Source organism: Mycteria americana, chromosome 24 (assembly GCF_035582795.1).
Source record: "Mycteria americana isolate JAX WOST 10 ecotype Jacksonville Zoo and Gardens chromosome 24, USCA_MyAme_1.0, whole genome shotgun sequence".
NCBI lineage: Eukaryota > Metazoa > Chordata > Aves > Ciconiiformes > Ciconiidae > Mycteria > Mycteria americana.
In genome coordinates, this window is record NC_134388.1 from 6,676,204 (window position 1) to 6,689,612 (window position 13,409).

The following is a 13,409-nucleotide window of genomic DNA, read 5'->3' on the forward strand; positions in this document are numbered from 1 at the left end:
CTTAAAAACTGAGCAGGGTGCAAGCTAACAATTCAGCAAGGTGAGCAGTCAGGACTCCAGTGTCTGAGCACGCTCCCCACCTTCTCTTATGTAGGCAGTAGAGGAGGCCTCTGGGGTAGGCTGGGTGTGGATGGGACCGGGACCGCTTTGTGCATTGTGTGGGGTTGTGTAGCCGCAGCTGTGCCTTCTTGTGCAAGTGAAGCTGCAGTTGTGATCTCGTCTCTCACAATCTCTAACCTGGATTGGGGCACCTTGTGGGCAGGACAGTGCACTGCTGCAGCAGCTGTCTTCCAGCTGCCAGAAACTGCTCTGCCTATCCAGCCAAGCTCATGGTGGTGGAAAGATGGTGCTTGTGGCTGACAATGTCCTGGGTGTTCCTGGCTGCACCATCACCTGGTGAATGCAGCCAGGGATGTGTGCACCCACTTGTGCAGCTGTGCAAGGCCCAGGGTGTGAGGGGAAGGACGGGAGAGGGAAGGGTTGGATGGGTGGATGGATGGGAAAGGGCACAGCCCAGGTTCCAGCTCCCGAGCACTTCCACGCCAATATTTGCTCTTCTGCTCCTCTTCCCGCTCCTCTCTGCTGCCTGTTCTGCCCCATCCCACCTTGCCTGACTGCTGACTCTCTGGCTGTCCCACGGCCTCTTCTCCCCCTGCCTTCTCTCTCTGTCTCCTCTCTCTGTGCCTAGGGCGCCTCCTCCAGTCTAGTGGTGAAGTTTGCTGACACAGATAAGGAGAGGACCCTCCGTCGTATGCAGCAAATGGTGGGGCAGCTGGGGATATTCACTCCATCTCTCACCTTGCCGTTCAGCCCATACAGCGCCTATGCGCAGGCTGTGAGTATCACGCGTGTGTGGGGGGGGAAAGGCTGCCCTCTTGGCTGTGGGGCAACACCATACCTGGGCTGGGAGACCACAAATGGGTCTCTGTAACAAACGTGTGAAAGCTTCCCGGTACCTGGGAGTTGTTCCTGGCTTCAGTTTCTCCAGTCAGCAGCCTAGTCTGTGCATTTCTCTCCTGCAAGGGGTGACAGGAGAGAGCTGGGACCTTCTCAAAGTGAGGCTGGATTTCTCTGATGTGGTGTAGACTGGCGGAGGTGTCTGGGAACAGGTCAAGCATGACCCAGTGTCTTTCTGTCTTGTTTTGAGGACAGCTCAGAGCCATGATTCCTGGGTGATGTCTGCCAGACATGGCAGTCTGCCAACTTGTGAACTCTTCCTCTGGGTCTATGGCACAAATGTGTGTCTCTGTTTTTGGAGCACCATGAGAACCCTGGGCCCAGCTTCATGTGTTTATTTCTCTGCTGAAATTCTCAGGAGGGCCCTAATCCCCCCAGTACTGTCCTTGGCTCCCAGGGTTTTCTCTCTTGGCTAGTGTGACTGTGGGGTTAGCAGGATGCTGGAGAGGGAGCAGTGGGTAGTGGAGGGTCAGAGGTGTTTCAGCAGTCTGGCCTCCACTGGCAAGACTGGCTGTGCTTTGGATCTTAGTGAGAGAACCTCATTGCCTTGGAGTGATGGTGGTGGTTGCCATTGATGTTTGAGGTAGGTCCCAAACTCAACAAGTCCCTGATCAGCTGTGGTGGAGCATCTTTTGGGTCTTCTTGGTGACTGTCACTTTCAGGTCTCTGCTACCAAGTATAAAGCTCATGGAAGGAGGCTCAGGAATTGCTCAAGGCATGAGAGACACTTGTGTCAAACAAAGAACTCAAAAGTAGACACTGTTACTGAAAGTAATTTTCGGGGGGGCAGGGAGGGGGAGAGCACAAATAAACCTGTTCTCATATATGTGAACACCTCTTTCACCTCTGGCTTCAGTGGCTACTTGGTGTGTCTCCCTTCCATCTCTGTGACAGAGAAGGAACTGTTTCTCAATTGTTGGCCATTTCCTCTCAAAGAATCCCCAGAAACTGCCAAATGCCATTTAAGTGTGTGGCAAGAGCATGGAGTAGCAAAAGAAAAGAGGCAATACATATGAGGCTCCATACCGTTGGGGAATTTTGGGAACCAAATGTAGAATTTGTCCAACACAAGATTATTTGATTCTTCTTGTGTAATGAGGCTGAGAACAGCTATACCATTCCAAGCACCAAGGCTTCCAGCAGAAGAATGGTTTAGAGGGGAGAACCCTTTCTGACCAGACAGCAGTATCTCTTGCCAGGACCAATCTTTTCTATCCAGCCCTGTAATCCACAAGCCAGCTATACCTTGAGGTCTAAGGTTGTAGCTTAGCTCAGCTGCGGGTCAGCTATGAGATGATCATTCTGGTGTATCTTCTGCTGTCATGGAGATAGTGCTAAGCTGGGCACAGTATGATGGTGAAGGAGGTAGGAATGGACCACACAGTGAGGTTATGATGGCAGAAAGTACTTTATTAGCTTATGGTCCAGGGTGTGTAAGGAAGGAGAGCAGTGAGACCTTCTAGACTTGGCCTTTAAGTGCCCTCCAATCTTCAGAAACTCCTGCTGACAACAAGAAGCCATTCAGGCCTAGGCTGTGCTCCTTGCTTATCTGCATCTTCTTTTTCCTCAGTTGTGTCTGTAAATTTGTTGCTTTGTCTCTGATTCTTCACTGGCCTTTGTGCTCTGTGACTTTATTTTGGCTTTCCCCTTGACTCAAGACTCAGCCTGTCTCCCACTCTTTCATGTTTTTTCCTCCTTTTCCTTTCCACTGGTTTTGGTTCTCTCTCCTCCTTCTTGATGAGGCAGTGACCTCACATCTGATTGTTTCTTCTCTTGTGTCATCCCAGTCTTTGGTATTCCTTCTCCTGGAGGAGAGATCCTAGCCAGTTCTCATATGCATACAGTGTCCCCATCAGAGGGAGACGGTATCAACCCTTTGAAATGCCATCTACTATCTGGAAGTGGGGACAGAAGGGAGGGATTTCCTTGCTGAATCTCCTTACAGCACCTCCAAATGTCCTGCCATGGGCAGCTCTTGGGAGCTGGGACCTCTGGTAAGCCAGGGCTCAAGGGAACTCCAACATAGTTCATGCTTGCATAGTGCAGGGCTTGGAGTAGTAGATGCTGCACCCAAGGTTACTCACAGGCCCAGGAGATGCAGCTAACAATTATGTATGTGGTTGAATCAGACTGAGAGGAGCGAGTGCTGCTGGGGTGAACTGGTGCATCGTAGGCATTGGTTCTTACACTCACAATTTAATACGCCAACAACTTTCTCTTCCTGTCCCCATGGGATTTGCTGCCTTGCCAAACCAAAGCAGTCCCTGGAGTCCCCAGCCTAGGAAGACGAAGTTTGGAGCCTGGGTTGTTTGGTTTTTGTTTTTATTCAGTCGGATGTTTTAAATTTATCTTAATTGCATTTTCCTTTAAAAAATATCTCAAATTAAACATGAAATAATCACAAACTATGTTAGGTCTAAAGTTATTCTGATCTATTCAAATATATGAAATAAGATACTAAAAATAGTCAAATAGTACATGTTAGCTGAAACAGCTGATAAGAAAAATTCTCATACTTATCTGGGAAATGTGACTGGCTAAGCATCTGGAAGCAGTTTATTTCAGTGCTTAAACTAGGGTTTGATCCCAGGTGCCTCTTCTGCAAGTGAAAAGTATTTCCCTCATTTCAGTTTATTCAACAAGTTGAATTCAGTGATTAGTTCAGATGGAATCAGGGAACTGATTGGGAGCTGAAAAAATAATAATCTATCAATACAAAAGAGGCCTGAAGTCTTAAAAAAGCAGCCAGTGCAATTTACTAACTGCTTATAATGCTTGAATATTTCTTGTATTTCACAAATTAATTAGTTCTAAACACAAAACATAGTTTGTTCACCTACCCCCTTTTCTTTCTGTTCTTACGGTTCGTTATGGTAATTTTATTGAAGTATTGAAAACAATTTCAGAATGCTAGTTCGGTGCATGTGCAGTCAGATGCAGGTCTTGTTCCAGCCCGAGCCTGGCACAGAACAGGCATTAATGAGAAAAAAGAAAATCAATATTCATCTAGTAAGTAAGAAATGCATTGGTTCCTGCAGCCTTAAATGGGGACAGTGTGAAGATAGGACTAGGATTATGTGCGGACTGCTTGCCATAGGGACACCTTCCTTAGCAGAGTTTCGTGCTCTCGGGAAGGCCACATTCTGCTGTAATCCTGGCTCAGGGTGAGTGGTTCCCAGTAATGTGAGTGAGCCCTGCTTCAGGGGAATCACTCCAAAGACAGTGTGGCGGCAAAGAGATGAGATGATTTCAGGGCACGTGCTGTCTGTAGTCAAGTGGTAGTGAACCCCTTTGCTGTCAGTCGGGCCTGCTTGCCTGCCTGCAGAGACACTGCTCTACCGTGTGCCTGGGAGGTGTCCCACCTCTGCCCCAAAACGGGCTCTCCCCTATCCCAGCGCTGCCCTGCAGAGTCAGTTCTACCCCAGCTGCTTTGCTTGTGCCAGCTTACGGAGACAGCAATGCCATGAAATTAGGCAATTCCTCTTCTTTTTACACAACAGCAATAATCAGCTTCTATGTGGAGGAAACTAAGAAGGTTTAGCTAGCCATGAACTTTTCAGAGTTACCAGATTTTCCAGCTGAGACCTGGGCCAAACTGGCTTACTGACTCAGCGATTTGTGGGTGAGGCAGGGCACTTGAGTGGCGTGTATTTATGTTGCAAAGCAGACAGCGTGACATGGTTGTAGTTAATGTAAGGAGGATTTGTGTTTTTCTTGGTTTTTGCCATGTGCCATCCCCCAGCTGCTCCTGTGGAATCGTAGTTTCCAGAGAGCCGCTCCTGTGCCTCCCCTGCTCTTCTTGCTTGATGGTGAAGACAAGGTCTATACAGGGGCTAGATAATTTTGTATCCAGAACTAAGTCTTTGTTGCCACTGCACTCTGAGTGCAGTCTGATTTCATCTTATGCTCCAGAGCACCAACCGATGGCCAAATAGGACGAGGAGGATTTTTTTGTTCTTCCTCCTAACCCTCCTCCCAACCTCGTGTCCCACCCTCCCCCCACCCCCACCCCTTCTTTTTGCATTGTGCATCTCTGCCTAGTCGGGTGTGTTACGGGACCACAAGGAGCTGCCAACCCCAGGGTGCAGGCCGCTGCCAGAGGAAAGACAGAGCTCAGTGGATCATGGGGCAGACCTCAGATGGCAAAGAATGCCCTAAGAGCTGGGCCTGGACGGACACCTGGTTGTACAGCAGGGTGCACGAACCAGAATGAGCTCCGTGTGTCTCCCAGCAGCACGGTCGCCTTGTTGAGGTTGGGCAAAAGGAGAAGGACTTGGACCCCATTTCTCAAAGCAAAGCTATGTTATTTAATACCTGGCACTGTCCCAGAAGCGGCAGTGCTCAGAGAAGGGGCTGGAAAATGGCGAAGGAAATGTCTTTGCTGTGCCTGGCAGAGCGATAGGGCCTGTGGTGAGAGGATGCTGCTGGGTGCCAGGGGTACACCCCTTTCCCTGTCCACTTCCCCACTGCAGGAGCTCTCTGAGCAGGAAGGGCCCATCCCAACGTCCTGGCGCGTAGCTGACTGCGCGAAGACCCCTCAAGGCTGCTGGCATGTGGAGAGGGTGAGGGGTGGGCGGAGGGCTGCCCGGCTACGGCCCTGCCTTTGCGGCGGATGCCCGCCTAGCCGTGTCCCCCGGCTGCAGGGCGGGAAGCTGTGCCCAGCTGTTGGGGGCTTCCACGCGTGGCCTGGCCCAGGCCGCCGACCCGCCTCGGCAGGGGCAGCCCCTGCGCGAGTACGTGGCCGCGGGGAGCTCCAGGCCCACCTCGGGGGCCCCCGGACGCGGGGACCGTCAGCCGGGCGGGGCGCGGCGCTTCAGAGGACGGCGCCGCCGCCGCCCGCCCCGGCGGGTCCTGCCGAGTCGCGGAAGCTGCGGGGCAGGCAGCGGGAGCCTGGCGACCCCCAGTGGTGGCTGGGGGAGATGGCGAGGCCGCCGCTCCGCCCCGTCGCCGGCCACAGGCAGCGGCGGGGAAGGCGGAGGCCGAGCTGGCCTGCGCGGCCTCCCCGAGCTCCGCCCGCGGCTGCGGCGGGGCCCCGATGGCGCCAGGCCCCCAGCAGCGCGAGGCCTGGGGCGAGCCACTGAGCCGTACATGGCCCCGAGTGGAGTGGAAGCCCTGGGCAGCTTGGGGCCCTGACTGCATGGTCCTGCCTTGCAGCTGATGCAGCAGCAGACAACGGTTCTCTCCACCTCCCACGGCAGCTACCTGAGCCCAGGCGTCGCCTTTTCCCCTTGCCACATCCAACAGATTGGTGCCGTCAGTCTCAACGGGCTGCCAGCCACTCCTGTTGCACCAACATCAGGTGAGGGCCTGGTGTGGGCCAGGACGCAGCAAGTCCTTCACTACCAATGAACCTCCTGCCCCAGCACTCATCACGATGCTCACACAGGTAAAACAGTTCCCGCATCCCTCTGGGCTCAGCATGTGGATTAGGCCACTCGTTTCTAACAATGCAGCCTCTGAGGACAGCAGCCCCTAGTCCTGTGCAAATTTGTGCAACCTCCGTGACACCCTTACATGTTCAACGCACATTCCCTTGCCCTACTGCTGTTCCTCTCTGCTGCAGTTTTTTCCCTTTGATATCGTAAAGAAGGACGAGGTTCCCAGGACTGCACCTGACTCTGAGTACAGCAGTGCTATTCATTATCATCATCCCACAGTAATAATATCAGCAATAATGCATACTGGGTTTGAACACCTGTCAAGAACAGGGCTGTATCATGCTGGGTACTGTACAAACCTGGATTAAAAATGTTCCATCCCAAAACTCTGACAGCAGCCAGAACTAGCAATGCTGTGCACGCTTTTCTTACTAGTGCTGCCTCTAATTTTGTGAAGGCTCCAGCACTAGTCTGTCACCTCTACATGCCAACTAGAAGAGATAATAGCTTCATACACAGCAGTCTTGCCAGCCAGATGGAAAGAGGGAGTGCAGGCTTTGCGGGACCTCGACTCTCATGGGATGTCCTCTTTTCTTGCTCTACAGGGCTACATTCACCGCCTCTCCTGGGAACAGCAGCCATGCCGGGACTGGTGGCACCCATTTCAAATGGATTCACTGGAGTGGTACCATTCCCAAATGGGCATCCAACCTTGGAAACAGTTTACACCAATGGCCTTGTGCCATACTCAGGTACGGAGAGCAGGGAAAAAAAAAAAACAAACCACCCCATCCAGAGACCTCAGGAACTGCAATTAGCTCCTCTTTTCTGGATCCCTCACACAGAACACTTTTTCTAGCTCCCTACCGGCCAGGCACTGAGACTCACTTGGCAGGGAGGTTGTGGGGGGTGGGGGAGAGAGACAGAGAGAATGCACGAGTGATTCCCTTTGCTGTGCTTCTGATTATGTTCTTCTCTGCAGCCCAGAGCCCTTCAGTAGCAGAGACTTTGCACCCAGCCTTCACAGGAGTTCAGCAGTATGCAGGTACCAGCTTCCCTTGTCTCCCTCAGGCCCTTGTGTAGCTGACCAGATCCTCAGGTAAACAGTTTGTTCTGTCTCCTTGGAATACAGCTGTGTATCCAACCACCACCATTGCTCAGAGCATCCCTCAGCCACCTCCCATCCTGCAGCAGCAGCAACGAGAAGGTGAGGATCAGGGTTGGGAACATGTGTGTCGGGGGGAGGGGAGGGGCGGATTTGTGTAGCTCATCTTCTGCACCACAGAACCAATGGAGAGGAGACAGCACTAATCTTTGTCCACTCTAATCTTTAGTATTGGAGCTGGGTTACGGAACCAACCATGTCTCTGCAGTGAGTGGACTGGAAGGGTTCAGAGGATGCTTGTCATGCAAACTTTCTGAGCTCATCCCTGGCCAGATGCTGCCAAGTACAATCATTAGAACACCCAGCTTTGACACCAAAGGGTATAGATTCAGAACCTTCCCTACGCAGGCAGGGGAAAAGAGCACTTCCTCCCCATCTTTACTGATGCCAGAACCACACTGGTCCCAGTCAAACCAGCCTCTCCAATGTACTGTCCTCTCTCTTCAGCCTTCCTAGCCTCATGAGTTTGTTTTTCAGCTTATTTCAAAACTGGCCTGGACAGAATTTGGAGGCAAAGGCATTCTCCATCTGCTCCTGCTTCATACAGCAGGTGTCAGCGAGGGAACAGCTCCGTGTGCTCATCCAGCTCACAGGGAGCAAGTGAAGGAGTGGGCAGGACCAGGTCAACCCACAAATTGGATGTGTGGCAATCCAGGAGATTGCCACTTGGGGCTGTGGCTTATGGGCTGAAGGCAACCACTGCATAGCTGTGGACAGGGAACGCTAGAGCAGCAGCTTTCACATAGCAGTGTCTGCTGCTGTCCTAGGACTGGGAGAGCTATGAACAAGGAGCTGTCACCTCAGCTAATTTCCTTCCAACAAAACAGCATCCAGACACTCACAGAGTTGTTGTGTCCAGCTCTCCATGTGGGAACTGGGCAAGCTGTGAAAGTGAATCTGCTCTCCAGAAACTCTAGCTCTGCATATTGCCTCCCAGCTGCTCTTAGAGAGCCCTCAGAACCCTTCCTGGACCAGTGACTGAGAGAGACAAGCAAGGGGAGGTCGAGACAGAAGGAGGCAGTGCTGGGGTTCTCCTCCAGTGCTGTGCTCTGAGTTGAGCCCATTTCTCTTCCCCTTCCCTTTGGGGGCTCTGTTTTGTTCCTCCCTGTTGCCCCCATGCCTGCAGGTCCTGAAGGCTGCAATCTCTTCATCTACCATCTCCCTCAGGAGTTTGGAGACAATGAGTTGATGCAGATGTTCCTGCCCTTTGGCAATATCATTTCCTCCAAGGTATTCATGGATCGTGCCACCAACCAGAGCAAGTGTTTCGGTGAGTGCTGATGCCAGTGGGCAAGGGAAGCATGATGGATAATGAGGAGACTCATGCATTGGGCATGGCACCAACAGTGCTGTTATTATCCATGCCTGTGTCCTGTCCTTCAGGTTTTGTAAGCTTTGACAACCCATCCAGCGCACAGACTGCTATCCAGGCCATGAATGGCTTCCAGATTGGCATGAAACGTTTGAAGGTCCAGTTAAAACGACCCAAGGATGCTAACCATCCCTACTGACAGCAGTGAGCAAGCAGGAGTCACTTCTGCAGCACAGGTAAAGCTGGCACCATCACAGCACAGTTCCTACACAGTGCTGGCCGCTGTCAGGGGGCAGCAAGGTCTGGCTGCTCCCTACGGGGTGGGAAGCCAGGAGCTGAATGCAGTAACACAGCTAGCAGGGCAAAGGCCTCGCCTGCCAGGGCCCAGCCCCAGCACCTGAAGCAAGGTGACCAAGGCAGGCCTGGAGATGATGGCCAGGTTCAACCAAGAGTCTAGATCATCAGGCAAGTTTGTGGCAAGGAGGCAGACCCAAGGCCAAGCCAGAGAGTCAGTCTGCAGGTCAAGATCAGGATCAGGTCTGGTGAAGGTAAACAGGGTCAGACATAGTCCAGTGATTGCCAGGCAGGTCTATAATGAGAATAATAAACAAACAGATCCGACATCAAGATGGGAAGACAATTGAAGGGTTGGAGTCCAGATAATAAGATCCATGGACAGGACAGGTCCATGGACAGGTGAAGATTGGCACTTCCATGATGTAGATCAGACAAGGACTGAAGGCACAGGCCTGAACTGTGATGAGACTCCTGGGCCCGTGGGCAGAGTGTGGACAGAAGCCGCAGGTGAGGCTGGTCAAGGCCACTAAGCCCTGTTGGTACACTCAGGGCCCTGACAGGCAGATGGGTTCAAATTACCTGCCTGTGGTCTAAGCAAGGTTTCAGTCTACTTTCTGACCGCTCCCAAAAAGCATTCATCCTCCTAAAAAGGTTTTAAGACCCAATAGTTTTGTTTTCAGTTGTTACATATGCCCTGAAATTAGTCTGCAGAGAATGCTTTCCAGGGTAAGAAGGGACAATCCCATGATTCACAAGGACCACAGAAAAGCAGAGAAAAGATGAGACCCTGAAGGGCCACAGAAGAGCTGCCTGACATGAGAGCTGGCTGTCAAAGAGCTAGCTCCTACTAGCCAACAGACTGGGAGCAAGGGAGGGCTGATCTTGGCCCCTTCTAATTGGGGTCATCTTCCTCCACATTTAAGCAACAGCAACTCAAAGCCTGAGGTTTGCATAGATGTCCTCCTAATCTCCCAATTCCCTCCCTCCTCCCTTTCTATTCAGGTGAAGGGAAAGTCCAGAGGAAGAATTTCTGCTTCAGGTTGATTTACAGAGAGGCCAGTAAATTTATCAACTCTTTTGGCACCACCCCTTTCCTTCCTCTGCTCCCCACCTACCCACCCCATCCTCCTTCTGCCCTCCTCCCCAAAACATGCAATTAAAGAGAAGGCTCAATATCTGCCCAGCAGGAAGATTCTTGCCATGATGGACTCGCATATTTGCTGCTAATGTGGTGCATAGCAAAGGGACCAGAAAACCAGCAGCCCCTGGGGACCCGAAGCTCTTCCTCTCGGGGTATGCCTGGAGTACATGGACCAAGAAAACCCACTGGTGTGTCTCTAGGTTACTGCAGTGATGTATGGAAACTTAGCTCCGTCCCTCCCTCCCTCCTGCCCTGTCTCCTGGCCCTTTCATAGACAAATATAAATATATATATATACACAGTCTCTATTTTTTTTTAAAGTGGCTCACAGGACCAAACTTTTCCATTCAGAGACTGACTCCTTGCAAGAGGGATTGGAAGTTAAGGGTTTACCTTTGCAACAGTGTCTTCTCAGCAAGCACTGCAGATAGGCCTGAACGTTTTGAGAGGATGCTTGGATGGACAGAGAGCAAGAGAGAGAGAGAGCACACATCTCTCTGCTCAACATTAGCAAGAAGCAAGGAGAAAGAGAACTACATACCTCCAGGATTAGGGCACAGCCAGCTGCTCAGCTCAAGTCACTCATCCGCTGACCTTAGCACCAGCCTGGTTAAGGATCTCAAGAGCTCTCAGTCTTACCTTTCCAAGGGCTTCAGCAGACAAAGCTCCTGGAATTTGGTGCCAAAGCCTGTCCTGAGCACTCCTCGATTAGGCTGAAAGCACAGGAATCCAGTCCCTTTACCTACAGAAACTGTACTGCCTTCCCACACGTGGCACAGATCTGTGTTTCATAGCTCTCCATGGTAACAAAGCATTTTCTTGATCAAGGCAAGAGGACGTGAGAGAGAGTGTGAGCAGATGCAGTCTCCAAAACAGAGTGACAGAAGCCTCCCATGGGCTACACACTGCCTCCCCATATTGGAATTAACCTAACACTGGTTAGTGTTCCCAGATGAAATGGGACATTTTCTCCATCTGAATTTAGCAAGAGGACTCATCTCTTACACCCTCTGCAAAGCTTTCCCAAGCAGACACAAGGATAGTATGACGAAAGAGGATTGCCATTCTGCTTTCTTCCCCCACCACCCCCTCCAAGGGACATATTATACATTATGCAGCATATATAAGTATAGCTATATACACATATACTTAAGCACAGAACATAGCTCAGAGCTTGATTTAACAAAGATCCCCTGGGGCTGTGAGTGTGGGGTGTCATACTGACAAGGCATATCCCTTTAACAACTTGAAATGGTCTCTTTTAAGTTTCTACCAAAATAAGGAAAGGAAAGAAAAACAAAACCAACCAACCCCACAAACCTTCTGAATGATTAGTTTCAATATTCCAGAGTTTGATAAGGTACCAAGAACATTCCCGTGTGTGCGTGTGTGCGTGTGTGTGTCTCTGTGTTCAAACATGAACAGAGGGTTGGTGGAGAAAGGTTGATGCAATTAATACTGAAGCGAGATACGCGGACTTCAGAGAACCTCAGCCAATTCTCATCCTCCAGTTTCCCATTGTTCAGCTGTTTGTGGCACAGTTCTTTCACATCAAGTACCTTCACATCTCCTCAACCACCCCTCTGTATCTGATGCTGAGAGTTTATGAGAGATGGATGAAGCTGTGCGAGTCTGTGTTTCTATAGTCCATGTTTACTTATTGTAAATACCATTTTTATACTTAACATCTATTATGTACGTGATTTGTATAATGTACTTTATTTCTGCTACAAGTAATTTCATGAAGTTTAAACTTAATCTAATTTTGAACAAAAAAAAAAAAAGACCAACAAATGCAAAATGGGAAAAAAAAGACTTTGGAAATTCTAGATCAAGCTGCTTTAAAACAAGCATTTACAGTTTCTTCCATCGCAGTTACCGATGTGACTGTACGATGTTACAGGTGCGATACAAGCTTCATCAATGTCAAATTCCTCACTCTGGTCAAAAAAAATCTTAAATTTATTTAATAAAAGTTTTACTTGCTAAGTAACTGCGGTTTTACTTCATGTGTTAGTTGCACCTGCTTTTAGCTAATGCTCACACTTCAGGACAATCACCAAAGGCCTGGGGCAAGGAAAGTCTGTTTCCATTCAGCAAATCATCTGTTTAGTCAGTTAAAAAGCATTTCACGGGGATGGATGACAGAGCTTGAGTCCTGCAGAATACAACCCTGCCTTACTCTGAACACCACACAGTGTCCCCGTGTCTCTAAGAAAGAAGGCTGTCTGTGGATTTTTATTCCAATCCAACATATGATCCTCAAAATGCAAGTTTGTTATATTAGCCCAATTGCAACAAATGAATTCAGCAGCCAAGCTCCAGCAGAGCCAAACACAAACCTAAACAGCTGTTGTGTGCAGATACCAGACATCGTTTAAGAACTCCTGTGTACTCTGCTCACACCTGTGAGAACAAAACTGGTTCTCTCAGTTTCCCTGGGACTTTCTTCTGCTTTGAAACCCCTATTTAATGGTGCTGGTGAAAAGCCGAATATGAGCAGAGAATGAAATCTAGGACTACCGCAATTTTTGATGCCTCCTTGCCCCTGCACCAACACAATTCTGCAGCGACCGAGCCAAGGTGTATACTGCAAACTGTCATGAGAAGCAAGCAGCTGTGTGTTTTAAAAAGTGGTGGGTTCAAACTCCAGAGTTTGTCAATTGCGGTGAGTTCTTATTTCCACACAGCTCTGTAGAAAGCTTTGTCATGTCAAAATCCAGTCAATGGCAAGGAGAGAGGCAGGAAAACACTCAGCTGGTGCCTGTTCCTATGATGTGAATAAAATGTTCTTGCGACTAAAAGTGCCACACACCATTCCCAGTAACAAGAATAAGAACTCAAGCTGCAGTGACATCTCTTGCAGGCACACAAGTTTTAATATTTAGCTCAGAACAAGAGTGCACTTAGTCTAGCACCTAGCTGTCAACAGAGCAAAGAAGGAGGGGGCATCCAGTGACCCTTTCCCAGGAAGCCGCCTCTCACCGGCTAGAGTGTACCCCTCAACCTGCTTTTTTTCTCTCATTGGAGAAGACCAGCTATGATTGAAGGAAGATTGGCAAACCTCTGCACACTCCATTTTAGTTCTATATCCTCGGACAAGCCTGTTTTTTAAGCAACACCTGGCTGTTTCAATAAATTCCAAACCTGTTAACCAGT

General features: G+C 50.0%; 1 protein-coding gene across 7 annotated transcripts in view; it reads left to right on the forward strand.

Moving 5' to 3' along the window:
* CELF5 (CUGBP Elav-like family member 5) overlaps positions 1-12,231 on the forward strand; it is a 42,641-nt gene extending 30,410 nt beyond the window's left edge. For 4 of the 7 annotated variants that reach the window (XM_075524369.1, XM_075524372.1, XM_075524374.1 and 1 more), the window contains 8 exons: positions 689-835; positions 6,112-6,256; positions 6,941-7,087; positions 7,318-7,380; positions 7,468-7,542; positions 8,627-8,770; positions 8,884-9,048; positions 10,112-12,231. In XM_075524369.1, the coding sequence (XP_075380484.1) occupies positions 689-835; positions 6,112-6,256; positions 6,941-7,087; positions 7,318-7,380; positions 7,468-7,542; positions 8,627-8,770; positions 8,884-9,011 (849 nt within the window). In that variant the 3' untranslated portion in view covers positions 9,012-9,048; positions 10,112-12,231. The remainder of the gene's footprint in view (positions 1-688; positions 836-6,111; positions 6,257-6,940; positions 7,088-7,317; positions 7,381-7,467; positions 7,543-8,626; positions 8,771-8,883; positions 9,049-10,111) is intronic. The other 3 variants (XM_075524370.1, XM_075524371.1, XM_075524373.1) reach the window with 3 other exon arrangements.
* The last annotated feature ends 1,178 nt before the right edge of the window (positions 12,232-13,409 follow it).